Genomic DNA, 26,074 nt, shown 5'->3' on the forward strand with positions numbered 1-26,074 from the left:
CGTTTTCTGTTAGCATTTTTGTGCCCTGAGCAATATTGAACTGGCAAGGTATAGCTCCCCATATAGTTGTAGGAAAAGTTGCACACTGAATCCCTGCCTATAAGGACGTATAGACAACAGTAAAAATAATAATAGATAATGGTAAGCGGCCACATTGTAATCCAGTAAATAGTTATCATCTTTAGGCATAGGATGTAGGACAACCTATGTAAGTCAAAACCTATTTTTGGCAAAGGTTTTGTTTTTCTTAAGAGGAAGCCTACAGGTATTACTTCCCAAAGTCCTGGTGACCAGAAAACTGAAGGGGCTGGGGAGGAGGCGGCAAGATGAAGCAAGTTCCAAGACATCATCACACACCAATATATATAACACGCATATCAAGACAGTTTATCAGCTGCATTTTATTCTCTGTTTCCCATTCAGGGAAAGAGGTGACTTTATTATCTCTGTAAAAAGCCTTTTTCATTCATTGCAAGGATGCACTTGAACCTAAGGAAGAAAATTCACTTTCAGTCCAGACAGTGTTTGGTTTGCTTCAGCCTTCCCAAACCTGGTACCCTCCAGGTATGTTGGACTAGAACCACCACCCCATCCCCAGCCAGCAGGACAAATGAGTGTCCCACATGGGGATGATGGGAACTATACTCCAACACCTGCTTAGGATGCTGGGTTGGGGAAGGCATGTTTAGATGCTTGAATCCCAATGGTCAAAGGGGGCAGAGGGGGGGAAGTAATTTTCTAGGTTCTTCTTCCATTGCCACATGGATGAGGTAGGAAAGCTAGAAGTTTACCATATAAGAACACCCAGGCAAAGTGCTTAAAAGGTACAAAAGTCACATTCAAAGCTTTCAAATTCAAGCATGGACACTTTGGGTTGTGACAAATTAACTTTCCCCTCAAGAGCTGCTTTCTGATCAAGATAAACATTCTACATTACATTCCACCCCAGTTCAGTCCCAAGGTATTTCTCTTTCAAATTAACGTGTTAGTAGGATACAGGGTTTTTAAGGGCTAATTTCAAATCAGGTGAACAGCGCCTGTTGCTATGCAGAGTGGTGTGCTCAGGAATGGAATGAATATGCACTTGGGTTTAAAAAACACACAAAAAACATGAAACTTGATTTGGGGATGAAAGCTCCTTCGCCGAGCCAACAGTTATTTCATTCAGTCTTGCTTAGATTCCTTCAGTGCTTGAAGTCTTTCTAACAGTGGAGGGTGAGAATAATGCCACATTGAGAACAACCAGTCTGAAACAGGGAATCCCAGGTTATCTTTGTTCAGCTTGATCAGTGCAGAATACAAGTCTTTAGCCTTTCCGAGACCCTTGGCAAATGCATCCGCTTGAAATTCAAATCGCCTGCTTAATACAGTTAAACAAAAGGAGAGAACCTGCAGAGGAAACAATAGAGGGAAAGTTGCATAAAACCTCAAAATGGATTTCAGAGCCCTTCAAACCACAACCCTGGGTCTCAGCATTGCACTGGCACCCACCAGCTTTCTAAATTATTATTATTGTTGTTGTTATTGTTGTTATTATTATTTACATTTATATACCGCCCCATAGCCAAAGCTCTCTGGGCGGTTTACAAAGATGAAAAGATTGAACATTAAAAATCGATATACAAAATTTTAAACCATAAAAACAGCTAAAGTTTAAAACAATTTTTAAACTCTCAGCCAGGCCAAAGACAGTACTGGAGTCAGTTAAAACTGAACATATGCTGTTAACTGCCTGGGAGAAAAGAAAAGTCTTGACCTGGCGCCAAAAAGATAACAATATGGGTGCCAGGTGAGCCTCGTCAGGGAGAACATTCCATAATTGGGAGGGCCACCACAGAGAAGGCCCTCTCCCTTGCTGGCACCCAGAGGAGGACCTAAGATGTTGATCATAATCTTTGGGTAGGTTCATGTCGAGAGACGTGTTCCGTCAGGTATTGTGATCCCAAGCCATGTAAGGCTTTATATTATGGGGAAAGGCAAAAATCTAGCCCACGTTAGACATTAATGCTTCAAATACCGTGGGTTGGATCCAGATATCCACCTGTGGAAGGAAGTGGGAAGAAACTGACTCTCGACCTTTCCTCATCCCCAACAGTCCATTGTGGCCTCAAAATGCTTCCCTGCAGATCAGGGGGATGCTACTTAGTAGGGTGTACTATGATACCGGTGGGCAGGGATGGTGGGAGGAGTAGGTGAATTTACAGAAAATCAGGCAGAGATACCTGTCCTACTCACAAAAGGTGTCTCCACCCAATTTCCTGCAAGCTCCCCTACCCAATAGCCTCTGTAACCCAACTAGCAAAGTCTCCGACCATCAGGGAGCATTTTAGGGGGCTCTGAGGTCTGGCAGGGAGGGGAGGAGGCATGAAAATCAACCTCAATCTCCCTCCCTCTGCAGACAGATATCTGGATCCAAACCCATATATAGAAACCAAAATGTTAGAAAGCAAACTTTTACAAGGCAGAACACTGATAGCTTTGGCACAGAATCTGAGGTCATAAGTCGTCGAAGCAAATGTAAGCAAATGACAGTGTAATTCCAAGAGATACTTTACCTCGTTGTAAGGTGAGAAGATGAACTGAAAGATGATCAACAGGCCTATCAGGGTAGGCTGGGTATCATAGAATCCAAAAGCAGCAAAGAGCTCCTTTCGACCAATCAAGACCGCAAATAAGAAGAAACACAAGAAGGAATTCATCTGGGCGAAAAGAAAAGGGAAAAAAAACACATATATGTTGACTTCATTATTTGTTAGCCACCTCGAAGGCTAGAATGAAAGATGGAAATTGATACATAAAATAATGGCTTTCTCAAATGCAAAACCTCCCCGATCCAGTAGATCCCAGAGCATAAGGGGGCCTTCAACATACCCCAAGGATTTACATGTGCACAAAGGCTTTTGCTTTTGCTTAGTAGTTTCGTATGCATGGAAGATATGAACATGCAGAGCTGTAAACACACAAATGCTCACACGCTGTCAAAATAGAGTGTGGAGAAATGGAAAAAAAAGGAGTTCATATTTTTACCATCTGAGTTTAAAATTATACTGGGGGTTCTCAAAATGTGGTCCATGGACCACTGGTGATCTGCTGAAAGGCCGTCCACAGATATAGAGAATAGAGGCAGCAAGTCAAGGCCTTAGTTGGCTCTGCAGTATTATAGAATCATAGAATAGTAGAGTTGGAAGGGGCCTATAAGGCCATTGAGTCCAACCCCCTGCTCAATGCAGGAATCCACCTTAAAGCATCCCTGACAGATGGTTGTCCAGCTGCTGCTTGAAGGCCTCTAGTTTGGGGGAGCCCACAACCTCCCTAGGTAACTGATTCCATTGTCGTACTGCTCTAAAAGTCAGGAAGTTTTTCCTGATGTCCAGCCGGAATCTGGCTTCCTGTAACATCAGTCCTGCACTCTGGGAGGATCGAGAAGAGATCCTGGCCCTCCTCTGTGTGACAACCTTTTAAGTCTTTGAAGAGTGCTATCATGTCTCCCCTCAATCTTCTCTTCTCCAGGCTAAACATGCCCAGTTCTTTCAGTCTCTCCTCATAGGGCTTTGTTTCCAGACCCCTGATCATCCTGGTTGCCCTCCTCTGAACACGCTCCAGCTTGTCTGCGTCCTTCTTGAATTGTGGAGCCCAGAGCTGGACGCAATACTCTAGATGAGGCCTAACCAGGGCCAAATAGAGAGGAACCAGTACCCCACGCAATTTGGAAGCTATACTTCTATTAATACAACCCAAAATAGCATTTGCCTTTTTTGCAGCCATATCGCACTATTGGCTCATATTCAGCTTGTGATCTACAACAATTCCAAGATCCTTCTCGTTTGTAGTATTGCTGAGCCAAGAGAGAGCAGGGTGGACTTGGGCTACTTCCATCTCCTAAGAACATAAGAAGAGCCCTGCTGGATCAGACTAAGAGTCCTTCTAGTCCAGCATTCTATTCACACTGTGGCCAGGCAGATGCCCATGGGAAATCCACAAACAGGTCATGAATCCAACAGCACCTTCCAGCCCATGTTCCCCAGCACAGAGACTTACAGGAAGTAGAATACAGATATCAGAGACCACGAAGAAGAACCATCTTATTTTCTACAAACACACACAACACAGGAATTCCCAATATCTTCTGCTCACCTGGCTGATGACAATATTTTTAATAGTGTGGCCAAGTTTCCAATGGCCCAGCTCATGGCCCAGCACAGCCAAGACTTCTTCATTTTTGCAACCTTGCTTCTTATTCTACAATTAAAAGTGGGGGGAGAGAGGGAAGAGAATTATCATTATCCCTGTACAGACAAGGACAATCCGCACTCAGATTGCAGCAGGACAGGAAGCAGAAATAATTGTACACGAAGTATTCGAATGCAAGAACATAAGAAGAGCCCTGCTGGATCAGACCAAGGGTCCATCTAGTCCAGCACTCTGTTCCCACAAGTGGCCAACCACGTGTCAACCAGGGACAAACGATGGCATGGGATGCTTACTTTGGCTTTAGCCTTGGCCTCTGCATCTTCCTCGTTTCCCCCAGCCGCCTGCGCCTCGGATCCAGGCTCCTCAGAGCGCTCTTTGTTAAGGGCAGAATAATCCTCCAAGAGAGTGTCAAAGAGCACGATACGCTTATTCTTGAAGAAGCCGTAGAAATAAGCATTGCTATGGGAGGACCGCTTGGAACCTGGGTGGGAGCGGGAGAGTAGAGAACTGTCACATCCCAGAAGCAAACGTCATAACCCAGCACCCCTCCAGATGTGCCAGACAACACCCATCACTTATAGTGATGGGAGCTGCAGTCCAAAATACTGGGAAAGCCCCATGTTGGGTAAGGCTCTCGTAAACCAAACCCGTGAGGGCTTGTTGTGCAAAAGGATAGGATCAGGTTCAACCTCACCTTTAATTGTATTCATAATAATTAATAATATCTCGCTTTTTCCTTCTGCAAGGAACCCAAGGCTGCTCACATCATCACCCTCCTCTCCATCTTATCATCTCAACCACCCTGTGAGGTAGGTCAGGCTGAGAGCCACTGACTGGCCCAATGTCGCTCAGCAAGCTTCATGGCCTGAGTGGGGACCAGTGGTTAAGAGTGCTGAACTCTCATGTCCCAGTCCGATATGCTAAACCAGCCATCCTCAACCTGGTGCCCTCCAGATGTGTTGGAATGCTGGCTGGGAATTAGGGGAGCTGCAGTCCAACACATCCAGAGAGCATCAACTTAGGGAAGGCCTCTCTAACCACTATACCACATATGCAATAATGTTGCCAAGAGGCTCTCAGATCTGGGCTGAAGCAGATGTTCTAGGCCGTGCAGCTGCCACAGAGAAGGTCTTTCCTGAGTCAGATGTGCAGTCAGAGGGGACATGGCAGGAATGGGACACCTAATAAATAAATATTTATTTATTTCCACCACAGGACCCAAGGAGGTCACCCATCCAGGCAGTGACCGAAGCCAGGCCTGCTTAGCTTCAGAAAGGATGCTGCAACACACTCCTGCAGGCCATGCTCTGGAATTGTGCACTCCTTACTAGCAGTGACTGAACCCAACGCTATTTAGGCCAGCAGGGCTGCAATCATGCAATGCTGACTTTTCGGTTTCAAGCATTAAGACTCCATAAGGCTGAAAGACTACAGGATGCTAACTAGCTAGTGCCAGTTCAACTGCTGCTGCAGAAGCAATCCCACCGCAGGCATCCATGGAACCAGTTCGCCAGCTTTCAGCGTCCTCTGACAACAGTGGATATTACTCGCTTTTAAATAGATTTAGGCAGCAGGTCTCCTAAGAAGAAGGCAGTTGCAAGTGTTTAGTCAGAGCTCGGTTTATTCCTGGCTTTGCCCTGTTCTCGACATCTGGGGTGGGGAACCTGTTGCAGCCAAAGGGCCGAATTCAGTTTCAGAGATGCTCTTGGGGGCCACATTCCAGGGGTGGGCGGGGCCAACAGCAAAGGGAGCGAGGCCAAAAATGCACCCGTGTGCATACACACACACACAAAATAAATCAATCTAGTATATTGTAGCTTAAAGCTCTTATTATTATTATTATTATTATTATTATTATTATTATTATTATTATTATTTATTTATTTATATAGCACCATCAGTGTACATGGTGCTGTACAGAGTAAAACAGTAAATAGCAAGACCCTGCCGCATAGGCTTACAATCTAATAAAATCATAGTAAAACAATAAGGAGGGGAAGAGAATGCAAACAGGTACAGGGTAGGGTAAGCAGGCACAGGGTAGGGTAAAACTAACAGTATAAAGTAACAGTATAAAGTCAGAACAATATCAAGTTTTAAAAGCTTTAGGAAAAAGAAAAGTTTTTAGTTGAGCTTTAAAAGCTGCGGTTGAACTTGTAGTTCTCAAATGTTCTGGAAGAGCGTTCCAGGCGTAAGGGGCAGCAGAAGAGAATGGACGAAGCCGAGCAAGGGAAGTAGAGGCCCTTGGTAAGTAAACCTTAGGAGAAGTGCTTCAACCTTTTAGAATGGGGGTAAAACTACCCCCCCCAAAAAAGCTAGGAAACTACAAAGTAATTGGTGATTGGAGGAAAGGAATGAGCCTGGGGAAAAGTCGTGGGTTTCTGGGGAACCTCAGAGGGCTGGTTGGGGATCCCAGGATGTCCAGATTTGGCCCCAGGGGCTGAGTTTCCCCACTCCTGCTCTATGTGTAACGATGGGCAAAACATGCTGTGCTAACATGCAATGGCTCAGACTGGAAAGGCATCTCAGTTGTATCGTCCATGCGCTCCTGCTTAAGGCTTCGGCGTGTTTCCGTGGGTCGGCGGCCATGAGCGCCTCCTCGGTATCTAATTCCACAGATCTTGGCAATACCCAGTGCAGCGTTCGAGGCCCCACAAGCCAAAACTGCCCCGTTGAAACTTGCACGCGCTCACCTTCCACGACGTAAACTTTGGTCAACGGAAAGTCGATGTTCTTGGCCATCGCCTCGATCTGCTGCTTGAGCTCCCCCTCGGGGAGCGGAATGAATTTGTCGAACAACGGAGCAATGTAGTCTGCATAGATGGTGACGAGAACCTACGGTGGAGCACAACTGTTAAGACCGACGCAACGTCAGCCGGTTTACTCCATTGGCAACGTTTATTCCCTGGACCGCACAACTAAGCATTTCTGTTAGCCTTCTACAAACTGGTAACCTCCAGATGTTTTGGACTTCAGCCCCCTTCAGATCCAGCCAACATGGCCAATGGACAGGAATGCTGGGAACTGTAGTCCAAAACATCTCGAGAGCATGCATTCCAAGTCACCTTGGCCTGGTTGGCAGATATTTATTTATTACATTTCTGTACTGCCCAATAGGCGAGGCTCTCTTCCGGATAACACTAACCCATGGTTTCCTTAACCCATAGTTTGTAGCCTTGCCCAGGGTTGTCTGGCAATCTCTTAATTTCTGGGTTGTTTCCCTTCTGCCATGCACACAGCCTCCCTACATCCCAAATGCCTTTGCGCACTGTAATACTGTCATGTAGCATAGCTGGGTTTTGTTTTTTGTTTTTTTACTGCTTTTGCCTGTCAGCTCTGTAGTCTGGCAAAACAACCCAAGAACAATTCATACTTCTGGGTTCAGACATGGCAACAATCCATGGTTTAAACAACCAAGAGTTTACAACATCAACAAACAACCAGGGGTTGAGTAAAACCACTCGGGTCACTTGAACACGCCAGCCAAGTCACCCTTTTACAAGGCAAATTGGAAGTGAAACCAGGATCAGCAAAGAATCTGTTTTAATGATCGAGAACATTTCCCGTCCTACCCCTTGCATTTTAATAGAATCATACTCACCAAAGAAACAACTAAAGTGAACAGCCATGCGTAAATGAAGAAATAGTCTCCACCTATTTTAATGATGTAAAGCAGAAGCGAGGTCACTGGCAAAAGGATACACTGAGTCACAATGAACTTCTTGATCGCATCTTTAAAAAAGAATCCCAACGTCTGTAAAAAAATAATAATAGAGAGAGACAGTGAGATGTCTTGAAGCAGACTTCATGGATGCAGTTTGCTGGTTTGGATGCAATGATTGGGCCGCCGTTCTTTCTGATTTTGGCTTTTGAAGAACAAGGAACAAAGCTGCTTGATCACTCCCACTTTGCTCCTCCAGCTAGCCAGAATGGCTGTACCAGCCTAGCTCAACTTAGTATCCTCTAGATGGGTTGGACTTCAACTCTCATCATTCACAGCTAGCATGGCCAATCTGGTTGGGGATGATGGGAGTTGCAGTCCAACGCATCCGGACGGCATCAACTTGGGGAATGTTGGATTATAGAAACCAGGAAGCCTCTGTCCATGGCTTGTTTAGCATTATATCCAAGCTAGGATCCCTGCCTTGTTGTTGTTGTTATTATATTTATTTGTATCCTGCCTTTTGCCCAATACTGGGCCTTCTATACGCAGCCAAAATCATGTAAAGGGAAAAAAAGTGGTGCAGGACCTCTTCCATTTCCAAAAAGCTCTCAGGGGCCACATTCCAATTGTGGGTGTGTCCAAAATTAAAGTGGGCAGGGCAAAAGGCAAAAGGGGCAGGCCCCAAAACAAAAAACTACCAGCATTTTGTAGCTTAAAGCTTTTACTGCCTATAACTGAGGCCTTAGCTAGACCAGCGTTTATCCCGGGGCGAACCCTGGGATCGTCCCTGTGCATCCAGATGACGCACAGAGGATCCCGGGATCAGACAGGGATCAACCCTCCTTGGCCCTGGGATACAGCCCCACACTTTGGGCCCACTTTTTCCACGGTCCCGGGCTGAGCCGCGGAAGGTGTGGCCCGTTGCCGCGACTTGAGCTGGCTGTGCACGGGGTGCAGCACTGCGCCCATCAGGGTTAGGGTGGGGGGAGCGGGGAAAGTAATTAAAAAAAAACCCCTCTTACCTTTCCGCTGGAGCGCTCGTGCGCTGCCGGTCCTCTAAGAATTAAAAAAATGGCGGGCGCAACGCCTCTCTTCTTGAGGTCGGCGTGCCTTATGTGGAAACGGGGGCGAGATCTCACATTATTCACAATGCAAGGTCTCCCCTCCTCTCCCCAGCAACGAAAGGTAGGTCTAGCTAAGGCCTGACTCTTAGCAGAGGCATCTCAACCTTTCAAAATAGGAGGGGAAAAGCTGTACAAAAGCCAGGAACGCAACAAAAGGTGACTGGGGCATGAAGAAGGGGGCATGGCCAGCTGAGGAATCACAGAGGGACAGATGGATTTCGCCCCCAGGTCCAAGGTTCTGCGCCCCTGCCCTGGAGCATGATTCTGGCTCATTAGGAGAGCAACAAGAAGCCAGGAATCTCAGTTCAGATGCAACAATAAAGGAACTATAGGCAGGGGCTTCCTGGTTTCTAGGCACTCCTGCTGGAACGTGGAGTTGAGCAGGAGCGATCAAGCAGCGTGCATCAACATGCCTGCTCATTCCCCATGAGCCAGAATTCTAAAGGATTCAGAATTACACAGAGACCAGGCCAAGAAGTTTCAAACTACACGCTCTTTAAGCTGCATTTAAACCTTGTCCTGGCCACTGGTGAGCCACGGGACAGCCGAAAAAATACAGCGTTAAAAAGCCAAGGAAGGAAAGCTCCTTTCCAAATCCAGGAGACAGAAAAGTCTGAGGTGCGGATGAAAAGGGAATGAGTTTAGATACACAACAGGGAAATAGCTTAAATAAAATACTTTAAAAGAAGCTCTTTTCCTGTTGTTTGTCTAAACTCCAAGCATTTTCATTGGCCAAATTCCATTTGGGGGAAACTCTTACTGCCAGTAACTACCCTGTTTCCCCGAAAATAAGACAGTGTCTTATATTAATTTTTGCTCCCAAAGATGCGCTAGGTCTTATTTTCAGGGGATGTCTTATTTTTCCATGAAGAAGAATACGGTACACATTTATTGTTGAACAAAAAAAAAGGTATTATTTTCCGGGGGGATTCCTTATATTACAGCGAGGGGCAAAACTGGAAGTAGGTCTTATTTTCGGGGGATGTCTTACTTTCGGGGAAACAGGGTACACCTTAGGAGAGGCATTTCAACCTTTAAGAATGGGGGAATTTCCGCAAAAGCCGCAAAAACACCAAAATGTTCAGAAGTTGGCAGTAAGGGGCTGGGGTCAGGGGAAGGGAGCATGATCTCCTGGGGGCCCCCCGAGGGCCGGATCTGGCCTGTGGGCCTGAAGATCTACACCCCTGATTTACAGAAAAAGGCACACCAGAGTAGAAAGAAAATTAATATTGATTTGACCGCAAACAAATGCTACACAATACCTGCTGATTGAAGCCATGTTTTTCCTCGATGACAAAAGTATTATACAGGCTCCAGGGCAGACCCGTGACCGCGCTGAAGAGCGTAGCAAGCAGCAAGAACACCAGTGACTGAACGATCTATGCAAACGCAAGGGGGTGGGGAAGAATTACAGACATCCCAATTAAGAGACACATACAGTTGGCCCCAGACTTAGTCGCATTTAAATTAGTCAAGACTAACTTAAATCCCAATAATTTCAGGGAGTTTACTCTAAGTATGACTTAAGTCTGGATTCAACCCATAATGGGGAAGATTCCACCCCTAATGGCATCCATTTTTGTTAGCCTTCTACAAACTGGTAACCTCCAGATGTTTTGGACTTCAGCCCCCTTCAGATCCAGCCAACATGGCCAATGGACAGGAATGCTGGGAACTGTAGTCCAAAACATCTCGAGAGCATGCATTCCAAGTCACCTTGGCCTGGTTGGCAGATATTTATTTATTACATTTCTGTACTGCCCAATAGGCGAGGCTCTCTTCCGGATAACACTAACCCATGGTTTCCTTAACCCATAGTTTGTTGCCTTGCCCAGGGTTGTCTGGCAATCTCTTAATTTCTGGGTTGTTTCCCTTCTGCCATGCACACAACCTCCCTACATCCCAAATGCCTTTACGCACTGTAATACTGTCATGTAGCATAGCTGGGTTTTGTTTTTTGTTTTTTTACTGCTCTTGCCTGTCACCTCTGTAGTCTGGCAAAACAACCCAAGAACAATTCATACTTCTGGGTTCAGACATGGCTGAAACAACCAAGAGTTCACAACATCAACAAACAACCAGGGGTTCCACCCCTAATGGCATCCTAGAAATAACTGTAAACAAATAAACAGAATTCTTTGACACTTTTGGGTGAACATGCCCCGGAGGCAGATTCCGTCATTATTATATTGTGCCTAGGATTTATGTTAATCCCCTCTAATCTGGTTTAAACTCAATGCATTTCTTTTTATTTTCTTTTGTTATGCTTCACTTTTGTTCCCAGTCTAGATATGTTACTGAATGCTTCCTGTGAGTATAAAACCCTGATTACAACAGCGAAACTAAATCCAAAGATACGCTTTTGCTGGAACGATCTATTGTACTGCAGAAGTATGACAACTGCTAAAGAAACCTGCCTACTACAGCACAGCCCAAAGTCTTCTGCATGCTCTTGTGCCAGCATTTGCAGAACAGTGCCAATAGCCCCTTCCCTTCGGCTCACAGCTCTTTGGAATCAATCTACTGTCCAACCCCATATGCAGCTAGGAAGAAAGATATTGTGTTTCTCAAAACTTCCTGCCTTCTTGGGACACAATAACGAGGCCTGCTAAGTAATCTACAAAGCTTTATTCAAGCAATAAACATCTCTTCCCACCTGAAGAGAGTCTAATGTTGGAAACTTTCCCCTAGGCAAAACTATGTAAGCTAAGCGAGATAATTGTCCTTTCAAGGAAAATGTAAAGCCTTTTCCCAAACGCGTTAACTTCAGAGAGACTAGTTCTGAGGCAGCTTCTGACGGGATGCCAACCGGGCTGACTTTCTCTCACCTTCCTTTTGCTCCGCCCGTTTTAATCTGCGGCGTACTCTAGGATCGGCTAACCTGTGAGTGCTCTCTCCTTCAGAAGAATGTTGGCTTCCCACTGACTGTGTATTATTGCCCCTTGACGAAATAAGCTGTGGAGAGAGTTCACCACCAGCTGGAGAAGAAGCCGTGAGAGCTGTCTCCCCCACTTGTACAGGCTGGCCTGTGTCTGATGCCGACTCTTCTACTTCAGAGTCTGATTCTGATTGATTACCTGAAACACCTTCTTCCAAAACAGGGGGAGCAGGGCTAGACATGACAAGATTTCTAAGGCACCATCCAGATGTCCAGTCAACAAAAGGTGATCTGTCCATCCATGACCACGTTGCACGGAGAAGAAGACTATCAATGGCTACATTTCATCATGGTTAGATGAAACTTCCAGGTTCGGAAGCAATATGGCTCTGAATGCCAGCTCCTGGGAAGCCACAGTGGAAGAAAGCTACGGCCTTCCTGCCTTGCTCACGGGCTTCTTGGAGGCATCTGGTTGGCCACTCTGGGAACCAGGGTGTTGGACAAGATGGAGCTTCGGTGTGATCAAGTAAGAACAAAGGAGCCTTGCTGGATCAGACAAAAGGCAATAGGAGAATTACCTGATGAAGTTACTATTTTGGAATTCAGGTAAACAAGTTCACCAACCTCATATTCAGGCCCAAAACCAGCACGATGAGAGATATCTCCAGATACCGACCAGAGGAAAGGGATGCCTCCACACAGAAGGATCACCTACAAAAGCAAAAGCACAGCTTTATGGAACAGGCTAGCAGAGCAGTGAGCAAGCTTGAGAAGAACAACAGAATCAAGCCTTTCCTATTCCCCATCTTTGCACTGCCATAAAGCAGCTTTGAAACTGTGATAAGGAAAAGGAAAAGTAATGCTAAACCATGTAACGGCAAAGCATGGCTCGACATTATAGCTCACCCTAACATTAAATGACCAGCAAGCTCATTCCAATTAGCAGGCACCGACTTCCAAGACATCTGCAACATGTGTGGGGAAGCTGTGGCTCTAGGCCTAATTCCATGCAGCCCCAGAAATGGGGTCACACAAAGAGACCCAGTTCACACATCACGGCAGCAAATCACAGGTTATTTACTTAACCCACGATTTGCAGGAGACACACCACATGCGAGCTGCTTTCTGCTTACAGCCGGTTTCTGTAAACAACTTCCAATTGGCCCGAGTGGAGGTTACGAGCATGACATGTGAATCCGGAGTGATGGATTGTAAAGGGGCTAACCCATGGTTTGCTCTTTGATTAACCACTGAGGACAGAATAAGGGGGCATTTATTCTATTCCACTGGCCTGATAAGGCTCTAGTAAATTAGAATTAGGATTAGATCCAACACTGCTGCTCAGGTGAAAATCCCATTCCCAGTTTATTTTTTAAAAGCTGTTTTAAATTAAAATTCTGACCCTATGGGCCAGTTCATAGGACGTAATAGCTCACTGTAGGTTATTTAACCCATAGTGAGGCTGCGGGGCATGTACGGCTGCCATTTTGCATATCCAACCCCTGCTCATGCAAACCCAATGAATGTGGGTTATGTGAGGGTTAATCAACCCTCACATAACCCTAGAACAGACTACTTTAGCTACTTTCACTAGCAGGAGAAGACATAACCAATGCTCGCTGGGTTCGCACAACATGACCACTCCTTGAGTGGGAGCTGAATATGCAAAGTGGTGCCCACGGGCGCTGCAGCTCATCATGGGTTAAATAACCCAAGCCAAACCACACTGCGTCATGCAAACCAAGTCGTTGAACCACGCACAAAACCTAAGAGGAGGAAAGATACTTACTGTGCCCTCTATCTCCGAGTAAAGCCCCGACCAAAAGCTGAAAGCACTTTTATCCAGTTGATAAAGACGGGATTTTTCAAATGTTTCCGAGTCCATGATTGGTCCTAATTCCAGTGGAACATGGGTGGTGGTCCTATACACAGTCCTCTGAAATATTTTAAAGAGAGGAATAAATACAGCTTGCATCCTCCACGGAGAAATAAATTATCAGCTGCCACTCAAGTGTTATTGGGAAATATGTCCCGAGTTCGGGACATGACACCAAATCAGTGGATCTCCTTTCTAAAAGCTACCCCAGTGGGCATAATCCTCCAAAACTGGAAGGCAGTTGCTATGCCTAGCAGCAAACAACACGCTGCAGACATGATGGATCAGGCTGCAAGGCGGAAAGGGTGGGTTTTTTTGCCAAGACTTGGATATATTTCAGAGTATCCAGCCGGACTTCATAGACTGATTTGGAGACTAGCCAACTGATGCTTCCTCAATACCCTCCACATCTTTCCAAGGGCAAGAGTAAACAGAACATGTTTCCTGTTCCGGGTCCTTTAATCCAATGGGGAGAAAGGGGAAAGCGTGGAGAGTGGGATGGGGAAAAATTAGGGGGGAGGGCAAATGATAAGAGTTTAAGGGAATAATTTGCATTCTTCATGGCTTCATCAACAAGTCAGCCTCTTTACCCTGTACCCCATTTGTTTAACATATTGCCTGAAGAAGAGATCTGGAGATCTCAAAAACGCGCATTTCTGGTCAGTCCTAATAAAGGTATTGCCTGATCATTGGGTTTTGGATTTATATATTATGGACCAACACAGTTTACTTCAACTTAGAAAATACCAGATTTAGCTGTTCAGGAGAAGGATCCTGCAACGGAAGAACGATGAGTTTCTACCACTTGAAGATGGTATTTTACACTTTCAGGATTACTCTCCCGTCAGCCGCCATGAAATACTATTAGCTTTGCTAATGCAAAAACTGATGTCCTTTGTCTACCAAGGAACCTGTGTGTTTCACCTATTACTGGAAACAAATTACAGTAATAACTGGATTTTATATTATCAAAAACGGGGGGAATCACTCACTATCGTGCTTCTTTCTCCCCACTTGAAACCTGGTACAGCAGAGCCAAATATATTTAAATCTGTGCCTCCTCACTCCATCTTAAGACTCTAAACAGTCAGACTTCATGTCTTCTTGGTGGTGGCCCCCCAATACTGTGGATGGTTCTCCCCAACAAAACCCACCTTGACGTTTTAATCACTGTAAACTGCCCAGAGAGCTTTGGCTATTGGGCAATACAAAAAAGTAATAAATGAAATGATTTTAATATCATCAGCCTCTTTCTTCTCGTCCCCCCTCCCTTGTGTTAACATCTTTCCTGGTGACGATCTGGAGATCTTGAAAACACGGACTTGCCGTTTCCTATGCTTCTGGTTCGTCCTAATAAAGGTATTGCCTGATTGTGGAGTTTTGGATTCATTTTTATGTTCCTACCTGGCTTATTGTTTTTTTTCTGCATTCATGTTCGTCTCCGTAGCCAAAAAAAGCAAAACTATAACAGAATTTTAATTTTTAAAAGATGCATGATGGGGGACGTCCCGTGCAGCACTCCCTAGTTTCAGGCTGTTTCATTTTTAGTTGTCTTCGCAACCCACCCTTTTCGCCAGCCTGATTATTGCTTTCAACTACAACCGGGGAACTTTCTTCCCATCTGTGCCTTCTTTTTCTCTCTACTGAAATGCTGGCCACAACTATGAGACACATGCTCCAAATTTGAGAGAAAAAGATGAAAGAGAGACCCAGTTTCGGACTATTATTTGTTTATAATGAGCCTGTGGGTATGAGCCAAGTTCCTTAACAACCTTGATGCCACTATCAAAAATGACTGAAGTTCAGATAAATCAACAGGCAAACATTACCTGGCTACCAGGAGGAGGGCCTTCGCTGCTGTGGCACCCCAGCTGTGGAATGAGCTCCCTAAGGAGGTTCACTTGGCACTTATATTATATGCTTTTAGACACCAAATGAAGACCTTTTTATTCTCCCAGCATTTTAACAGTCTATAAATAAATTTTAACTTATTTATTTTATTTATTTATTACATTTCTATACCGCCCAATAGCCGGAGCTCTCTGGGCAGTTCACAAAAATTAAAAACATTCAAAGTATAAAACAACAGTATAAAACCATACTATAAAATACAATATAAAAGCTCAACCAGATAAAAACAGCAGCAATGCAAAATTACAAATTTAAAACAACAAGTTAAAATTTATTTATAGACTGTTAAAATGCTGGGAGAATAAAAAGGTCTTCACCTGGCGTCTAAAAGCATATAATGTAGGTTGGTGTTAAAAACTTGGTGTTTTAAATTTGTAATTTTGCATTGCTGGTTTTTATCTGGTTGAGCTTTTATATTGTATTTTATAGTATGGTTTCATACTGTTGTTTTATACTTTGAATGTTTTTAATTTTTGTGAACCGCCCAGAGAGCTCCGGCTAGTGGGCGGTATAGAAATGTAATAAATAAATAAATAATTACAGGCACGCAAAACATTCCTACGCATGTGTACTGCAACATAAATCCCACTATGTTCCTTGGGCCTTACTTTCATGCAAGCATGTTTAAGATTGCAGCCTGAATGAATGAGGTTCAAGATTTTCATGAGTACTTTTATCAACCACACGCTACTGGTACTTTAGAAAATACAAGCATTTTGGATCTACTCTGGAAATTGTTCTTTTATGCAACGCTAAACCAAACAAATGAGGCAGGGAAGGCAGACTGAAGGAGAGAACCCTCCAAGTGCCTGAACATGAAAGCACGGCAAGTTGAAAGATGTCGTTTATTCCAAGCCCGACATGTATCGGGTTATAAAAAAAACACAACTCTTTCTCAAGGGCGCTCAACAACAACAACAATGCAAACCCGTGAATTAACACTTTATATAATAATCAATACTCATTAAAAACTAATTTCACATAACTTACATCAAAACCAAGCCGTGCGGCAAAACGCAACACAAAAGGGACAGACTGAAGAGTTCCCTCCTTCAGTCTGCACGGCTTTTATAAAATGCTTCACCAAACAAGGACCGGGCTTCTAGCCTCACGGAGGCAATTCCAAACAACTGCCCTGCAAGCCAGAGACAAAGTGTACTATCACTGTCACCATCCCTTCAAATAGGCTTTTTAAAACCATGTCTTATTTGTACATCTATATTTATCCTCCATCCCTATCCCTGGTTAACAAGGGTGGGGAACCTCAGGCACATGGACTAGACCTGGCCAGCCTGGGTTTAGTTTGCACAACAGCCCTGCTGTTGTGCAGTTTTTCCCCATTCTAAAAAACTGGCCCCATTCAGACAACTCACTAAACCATGCTGCTTAACCACAAAATGGTTAACAGAATGCATTGACCTTAATGCATTCCATTAACCATTTTGTGGTTAAGCAGCGTGGTTTAGCATGTTGTCTGAACCAGGCCACTGAAATGCCTCTCCTAAGTCTTAGTTATTGGCAGTAAGAGCTTGAAGCTACACTATGCTAGTATTTTGGGCTCACTCCTTTTGCCTCTGGCCCGTCCCACCACTGGAATGTGGCCCCAAGAGTTTCTCCAAAATTGAATTTTTGCCCTTGGATTGTGTGCCGTGCTACCTTATTAAGTGTGTGTCACGCCTTAAATTTAGACTGGAGGGCTGAGGGCAGGAGCCGTCATGCTACATACCTTTGTAAGCTGCTCTGGGACCCATTTAGGTTAAAGGGTGGGGTATAAATGCTTCAAAATAAATAAATAAGAAATGACAGTAGCTTTGCCGTATCTGGTTTCATGCAATGCTATTTTGCGAGCTGAACCAACTCAAGAACCCTGTCATTAGGGAGTTTTCCAAAGTTGGCTGTCTTTCCGGACAGGGCACAGAAGAGACAAAGGGGTACTAAGAAAACAGAGAATACTAAAACACCCTCTTCAACATCAGAAATAGCATGGAGGGGAAAAACAGGAATACTACACAGCAAGAGCCAGTGGACTATGCTCATAACAGTTTAAGGCACAGGAGGAAGCTTTTTAAATATGTTAAATCAGCCGTGCTCCGATTATGAAGTACAGCTGCCACCCAATTACGGAAATCTTAATCAACCAACAATGCTTGCATATAAATAATGAGAACGTTTTGCAAAAAGCATAGTTTCTTCTTAGGTAACATGCTTCTGCACCATAGCAGGCATGATCTAAATTGAATAAGGCTGCCTTATATAATTTTAAGGCAGCCTTCCCCATTCCCCTAGGTGTGCCCTACTACAACTCTCATCCTCCCCAGATAACATGACTCTCCTTATGTTAAGAACATTAAAAGAGCCATGCTGCATCAGACCAAACATCCATCTAACAGTGACCCACCAGCTGCCTATGATAAACCCACAAGTAGGACATGAGTGCAAAAGCACCCTCCCAGTTGTGTTCCCCAACAACTGGTTCACAATTGGCACGTTCCTAATTCCCTCTTTTTAACAACACAGCGTGACCAAGAACCAAACGCAAAGCTCTGTCAACTACAGCCTTAATACAAATGGATATGCATGAAAAGGACACACCCCTCCGGGGAGGGGGGAGTTATTTACAATCCAATCCTATATATTTTTACTCAGAAGTCAGTCACATTGTATTCAATTGGGCTTATAGCCAGTTATACGGATATGGGATTGCATCCTTGCAGCTCAATCACCCAGGTTCTTCCACATATAAACTCTGTATGTGCAAAAGGCAGCAGCAGTGCATGGGGTTGTTCCCAGGAAAACAAGAACAGGTGCAACCAGTGTGTAGGGTGACCATTATTATTATTATTTATTTATATAGCACCATCAATGTACATGGTGCTGTACAGATTACACAGTAAATAGCAAGACCCTGCCGCATAGGCTTACAATCTAATAAAGTTGCAGTAAACAATAAGGAGGGAAGAGAATGCAAACAGGCACAGGGTAGGGTAAACAGGCACCGGGTAGGGTGAAGCTAACAGTATAGAGTCAGAACAAACTCAATATTTAAAAGCTATAGGGAAAAGAAAAGTTTTTAGCTGAGTTTTAAAAGCTGTGATTGAGTTGGTAGTTCTCAAGTGTTCTGGAAGAGCGTTCCAGGCGTAAGGGGCAGCAGAAGAAAAAGGACGAAGCCGAGTAAGGGAAGTGGAGGTCCTTGGGCAGGCGAGAAGCATGGCATCAGAGGAGCGGAGAGCACGAGTGGGGCAATAGTGTGAGATGAGAGAGGAGAGATAGGCAGGAGCTAGACCGTGAAAAGCTTTGAAGGTCAACAGGAGAAGTTTATATTGGATTCTAGGAGGACAGGGCTCCTGTATCTTTAACAGTTGTATTGAAAAGGAAATTTCAGCAGGTGTCATTTGTATATATGGGGAACCTGGTGAAATTTCCTCTTCATCACAACAGTTAAAGCAGCAGGTGCCTTGCTCTCTTTTAAATCTGGTCACTCTAGTATAGCTCCTGCACTTTAAATGTTGTGATGAAGAGGAAATTTCACCAAGTTCTCCATATATACAAATGACACCTGCTGAAATTCCCTTTTCTATGAAACTGTTAAAGATACAGGAGCCCTGTCCTCCTTTTCATACGGTCAACCTACCAGTGTGTACCCATAGGAAGCTTCCTTATACTGAATCAGACCATTGGTCCATCTATCTCAATATTGTCAACATTGAAGGCTTTCCAAGGTTTCAGACAGGAGTCTTTCACAGCATCATTCCCCACCCCCAACCTAATCTGGGACCAACTGGGTATTATTCACTGTTAGTCCTAAACAAAGTAGACCCATTGCAATGAATGGGACTTAAGATAGCCATGATTAACTTCATTTTCATTTATTCAAATGGATCTACTCTTACATAGGACTAACTTTGGATACTACCCTCTGCATACAAGGCAGGCGCTCTACCATTGCCCTAAATCCCTCCCAACTTCCAGGACTTAGGCAGGGTTGCCAACTGACCAGAAAAGGCAAATAAAAATTCTATCCTGGCCTGCTCTTGTACCTTTAGCAGCAACCTGGCACGCAGGAATGAGCGGGTGGGGGATGGACGGAGGAAACTCGCCTCGCCCACCCGGGGAGATCAATAGGGCCAGCTTGTTCCTTGCTACCAACCAGCCAAAGGGCCGGGAAACGTGGCCTCGGGTCTCACCTGCCGCCAGGCGAGCAGCGCCTCCCATAGATAGACAGCCCAAGAGAAGAGCAGCACCGAGCAGAAAATCCGGCTCTCCATGGGGGCCTCGGCCCAGAGATCGCCCAGCAACGGCAGCGCCATGCTCGGCCCCAGTCCGCCGCTCTCCCGCAGCGGCCACACGCCTGATCGCCCAGCCGGCTTCCGCCTGCGATGACACCGGCAGAGCCTGTCGGGCTTCCGGCGGAAGCTGTCCTCACCTTTTCCTCTCCATCCGACCCAGTCTTTATTGTTCTCTAGAGAGAGTTCCGGTTCCTGATTGCAGTGCATTATGTCCTTTCATATGCGGGGCAAAAAAAGAAAGACAAAAAGACGGAACTCCGTAGGGCAAGGCTGGGGAAAGTGGGGTCGCCAAAGGTGGTTGGATTACAACTCCCATCGTCCCTAGCCAGCATGGGCAATGGTGGAAAAGGATAATGGGAGCTGGAGTACAACGTCTGGAAGACCTCACGTTCCCCTGCCCCCGAATATTTTTTAAACCCCTCAAAATAAAGGAGGCAGGCTTGATGGGCCTCCTTTTCTTTGCAGTGCTTTGGAATTATTGGATAAAATCCACCATAAATCTTGCTTAGGCCAATTCTACACCTGCCTTTTTTCCTGGGATTGTCCTAGGATCATCCCTGTGCATGCAAATGGCACACAAGGGATCCCAGGGGCAGGCACAGACGATCCCTCCATTTTCCTGGGATAATCCTTAGGTGTAGAAAGGGCCTTCGAGTAGAGCTATTAAATGACTGGGGTTTCAGGGAGCCGGTGTGGTGTAGTGGCTAAACTGTTGGACTGCGAGTCAGGAAATCTGGGTTCTAGTACCCACTCAATCATGAAAATCCACTGGGTGACTTTGGGCCAGTCACAGGGTGGTTGTTGTTGTGAGGATAAAATGGAGAAGAGGTTTATGTACACCGTCTTGGGTTCCTTGGAGGGAAAAAAGGCAGGATATAAGTGCAATAAATAAAAATTGCATTAATTTCAATGGATCTACTCTAAGAATTTATGCTGGATTCACCCATTGGGTCCGTCAAACACGCACTTTAAAAGTTAGCCAAAGCTGGGGCTCTTTTGCCTTCAAAGGTGGCATGCCAGAGATGGAGAAGGAGTGTAAGGAGAAAGGCTTGGCCCGTTGAATTTCTGCCTGCTTTCCAGTTTTAAAGGCGCAAGAGTGTAACTTAGGTGGAGGGAAGAGCAGCAACAGGAGGACGTTTCAAAAAAGCCTGTTCTTTGAAAATGGTTTTTAAAAACACACAACTTTTAACATACCTGTTTCCAGAGGTTGCAACAAGGACGACTTAAATGTTGTCCAGGTTTATTGCAGTTTATGCTTTTATGGATTAGAGCCCCACTTCATCAGATGCCAACTGAGAACATTTCATACAGTTATAGATATAATACACACACGTAACACACACAGAAGAACTGCATTTAATGGACTGGTTCATAAAAGCTTGCTCTGTAATAGTGCAATCCTATGCATATATGGAAGTTCCAGTGCAGAGGCGGTTCTATACCGGGGGAAAGCAGAGCAGCTGCCGAGTGCTACACATGATCTTCTTCTGTCCTTCTCTAGCAATCTCAATAGAATACTGAACATTTGCCCTGTCCTTTGCCCTACTAGCCCCAATGGGCACCACGGTTCCCGTGTACTGAATAGAGCTTACCCTAGGGATACTAATACATATCAGCTGCAAGAGATCTGCCAAAACGCTGCCCACTGTTTTTATTTGAGAAGTTGCTTTATGCTGTCAGACCCTTGGCCCACGTAGCTCAGTATTGTCAACACTGACTGGCAGCAGCTCTCCAGGATTTCAGGCAGGAATTTTTCCTGCTCTGCCATGAGATGCCGAAAAACCACCAGAGCTGTAAAAGGCAAGTTTAATACAATGGTAGCATATGAAGGAACTCTTAACATTCTAACACACTGAACACTTCACTTCCTTACCCCCTCCCATACAACGTTCCTTATTTCATCACACTTCAGGCGGTAGCCCTAAGACTGCAATCCTATACATGCGTAAATAGATTAAATTCCCATGTGTTCAGTGGGGCTTATGCCCAAGCCTTTATAGAACTGAAGCCGAAAATAGCATAATGAAAAAGATGGGTGGCTGGCAAGAAAACAGCAGGCCCTTGTGATAACTGATTCACATTTTTATTGTTTATTCCATGTTTGATGGGAACTATCCCGATTGCCTAGCTGAAAGGTGGTATATAAATGTCAAAAATAAATAGGTGGAAGACTAGTTAACAGGTTGAGTCAAAAGGGAGAGGCATCTACAATTATAGAAGATACAGTTGAAAGCAATAATTTCCAGTACTTTCAGATCTGGGACTAACATTTCCCTCCCTCCCTCGCTTTCATTTTCATTTTTTGCTATTGGCTGAAAAAATTACCTTTTAACAGGCTTTTAATGTTTAATCCTTTGCTACTGCTGGCTTTTCTATACTACTGCAAGGTTGCTGCTTTTTAATTTACTTAACAGTAGCGCTTTTTTCCGTTTTCTTTTTGAGAATATTTGTTTTGCGTTTATTATGGTGCAAAGCTAGCCTGGGGATGTAGGGGGGAAACCTGTCCGGAGATCCCACTTTACCCGTTGATGATCCACATTTTAGATGGCAAGAGCTTCCATTTGCACTGTTATTGTTGCTTGAAGAAACCACCCCCCAAACATTTTGCACTTTGCTTGATCGATTTGGTTCTAAATTCTCTCATGTGGATGCTTTGTTACTCTTAGACCAGGGCTGCAGGACCATGTGGCGAAACTGGCCCTCCAGAATTCTCCAGATAGCCACACCATTTCCCCTCGACCATTGATTGTTCTGTAATTTCCTAGCTTTTGTGCACTTTTCCCCACATTCTAAAATGCTTCTACTAAGGGTTAGTTACTTTAAGATAAATTATGCTGGTATTTTCAGCCCACTTCCTTTCACCTTCAGCCCCACCTGCCACTGGAATGCGTCCCGAGTACTTCAAGAACAGAATTTGGCCATCAAGCTGAAAAAGGTAATGAAGCATCTGCATCAGGAAATTCAGAATTCAATGTTTCAATCACGCAAGCCAATTTTCTTTGGTTCGGTCCATACAAGAAATGCTTGTTAGGCTTAGCGGACAAAAAACACAGGAAAGACATACAGTTAGTACCATAATGAACACAAAACCGCAGTAGAACCTATTTTTAGAACATCTTCATCACTTTTGCCTATGACTTTATACCTATGGAATTTCTTTTAACACAAACACGAGAGAAAATTCAACCCTTCTATACAAATTGTAGTTGAAACAGTATACTCCAAAATTAAGGACCACTTTGAACGAATCACCAGAATGAAGTAGCAACATTTTTTGTACTGTGTACAACATTCAGTTGCAGGTGAAACATATTTGAATGCTATCTATAAATAAATAAGAGGGAAGGAGAGATGGGTTTAGCACATCTATCTCCAGGTGTGTGTAAGGATGGACTGTAAAATCACATAGAGCTTTCAGCTTACACCATAAACATATGACTTAAACAAATGCTTTTTGGGCAACACTATGCACACTTATCTAGCAGTCAAGTCCAGGAACACAGTGGTTCGAACTTCTGAGTAAACATGCATAGGATTGCTCTAATTGGATGGTCTTGTACCTGGATCCATACATGATATGGTGAAGACTTTCTATCCCCTCCAGTTTCATAAAAGTGGTTTTTTTCTCTTTAAGGAATATTTATTTATTTACTGCATTTTTATACCGCCCAATAGCCAAAGCTATAATGAAAAATCATTGATACTTGGAGAAAAGTATCTGGGTATGTGATTTACAGCAGACAGAACATTTTAGAAGAATTCAATTTGGGTAAGGACTGCAAGTTATTCAGCAGGTCAGGTAACATTCCCATACAAAATAGCACAGGTTTCAACCTTGAACCTAATGAAGTAGGCAAAGACTCTTTTATGGGTAAAGGGCATTTCACTGGAGAAGTCCACTTCTACAGTAGGACCAAGAGCTGGTAAACTAATAAAAGACCCATTCTGGCCCACTTGCATTGGCTGCCTGTTTCTGGTGCTGGTTTTAACCTATAAAGCCCTACACAGCTCAAGACTGCAATACCTGATGGAATGCCTCTCCCAACATGAACATCCCTGGACTCAAGAATCAACATCTGGGGCCTCCCTCTAAGTGCAACTCCCAAGGGAGGCTCAGAAAGTGGCAACAAGGGAGAGGGCCCTCTCGGTGGTGGCCCCCCAACTAATTTTGAGCACCAGGTAAAGAGCACCCTCTACTCCCAGGCATTTAATGGTGTATGATGAGGAATGATGACTGCTGTTTAAGAACAGGTCAGTTAGGAAAGACATTATTTAAATTGGTTTTTTTTTTTGTGATTTACCATTGTTTGAATTTTTCTATGTTACTATTTTTAGACTATTTTTATTACATTGTATTTTGAGTTTTTATGAATTGCTGTAAACTGCCAAGGCAGCTTCGGCTATGGGGCGGTATAGAAATAAAACAAATAATAAAGTAGTATTAGTATTGGTTTTAACCATATACTTTAATTACAAGCAGAAGGTGTGTAGAATGGGGGAAGACTTTGAAGGCCTGCGATTTAGGTACCTGAGATGCACAAAAAGCAAAGGCAGCCCTGTTGGCCTTGAGAAAAATCCCAAAATCCATATTTGGGTTATATTTTTATCAGGTTAAGTCAAGGTCACCAAAAAAAACCATACATGCTTTTCAGTTCTACAGATCTCTTCATCAGGTAAGATGTTCCAAGAAGTGACGTGACTTTTAGGTTGCACTGGGGACTGCCTCTAGGATTGCTGGGACAAAACAAACTGCTTTATCCCAGCATGTGTTGTTTTCTTTTAAATGAAGTGGTTCTTATTTATCAGAACACATTTCCATACAAAACACCACCGGTTTCACCACTGTACATCATAATATAAATCAAAGGTCGCTTAGATGTTTTGCAGCCTGGACGTGGATCATAGCTCCATGGCAGAGCAGACACTTTGCACACAGAAGCTCCCAGGTCCAAGCCCTGGCATCTCCAGTTAAAGCGTTCAAGCAGCAGCTGATGCGAGACCTGCTCCAGTCAGAGCAGGCAGTACTAGGTAATTGAGCAAATAGTCTTGACCGATAGAAGACAGCTTCCTGTGTGTTCAGCAAGTTAACAAATAATTGGTTATTTGGCTGATGCTCCCATTTGATAGTCTAGCTCTTGCTTCTATTCGATTAGACTGTTGGCTTATTCCAATTTAGATATATTTTGAGATATATTTAATGGTGAACTGTTTTACTCTCAAGCACGTGAGATTTGATAATATATCTAAAATATAGAAAGAAAACATATAAATTTGTCCCAAGGCTCAATCCAAACATTTGTCCTCAAGGCCAGGGCACAGTCACCCAACATATGAAGAGTAGGCGAAAATAAGCCTGAGCAGGTACAGAGTGCATTTATCTCTCACATCCATAATACGGAGAGTCCTCACCCTCATGGGTTAGGGAAACAGCTTTGAATACAGAAAAGGGAGTCTCCTGACAGACTTGAGGCCCACAATCTTTTTTTTCCTCTTCTTTTCCAAGTTAAATATCGAGAAGAAGCCATCCATGAAAGCATAGGAATAAGCTTAAGAATACACTAACCTGTCCTATACTGGTTACAGAAAAAAAAACATACAATATCTCTGATACAGGTTCGAGATAGCACCTGACAGCAATCAATCCACCTTGCATTCTATATGCATTTTTATACCCATCATTACTCACTTTAATAAGTTTATTTTAAGAATTCCTGGGTGAATTGTAGCTAGTGCTGTTAGGTACTTTAACTTAATCCAGCCTATTTGTTCTAAAGCATCACATGACAGTATAATTAACCTTTAGTGTTACTTCCTAAAAGCGGTACTTCTAGAATAGGTGCACAAGATAAAAAGAAGCAAAACATTCCTAAACAGTAGTATAAAAATTTATTACAATTAAATGGGTATAATTTTAGGTAGCGGAAATTTAACCTATGTGAATATTGAAGACAGCGCATGGATTTTGTCAAGTTACGGGAGACAGCAATATAAGATAAGACAAGAAGGTGTCGTTTTTTTTAAGGCAGCTAAAGACAAACGCTTAAAAGTTTTTTTAAAAAATGTATTAGACATTGGAGACAAAGAATCAGATCAACATTTTAGAGGGTCACTGAAGGATAATAGATACTGCAAACCCAAATTTAG

General features: G+C 43.9%; 1 protein-coding gene across 1 annotated transcript; it reads right to left on the bottom strand.

Moving 5' to 3' along the window:
• Nucleotides 1-377: 377 nt before the first annotated feature.
• On the bottom strand, nt 378-19,989 carry ZMPSTE24 (zinc metallopeptidase STE24). Its single transcript, XM_063140738.1, has 10 exons — nt 19,829-19,989; nt 13,647-13,793; nt 12,482-12,568; nt 10,242-10,358; nt 7,793-7,945; nt 6,885-7,026; nt 4,485-4,672; nt 4,135-4,239; nt 2,556-2,699; nt 378-1,389 (listed from the first exon to the last, which is right to left on the bottom strand). Exons 1-10 carry the CDS (start codon nt 19,949-19,951, stop codon nt 1,165-1,167), a joined length of 1,431 nt encoding a protein of 476 aa, XP_062996808.1. The 5' UTR covers nt 19,952-19,989; the 3' UTR covers nt 378-1,164.
• Between the last annotated feature and the right edge of the window lie 6,085 nt (nt 19,990-26,074).

This window comes from Elgaria multicarinata, chromosome 13 (genome assembly GCF_023053635.1).
Source record: "Elgaria multicarinata webbii isolate HBS135686 ecotype San Diego chromosome 13, rElgMul1.1.pri, whole genome shotgun sequence".
Lineage (NCBI taxonomy): Eukaryota > Metazoa > Chordata > Lepidosauria > Squamata > Anguidae > Elgaria > Elgaria multicarinata.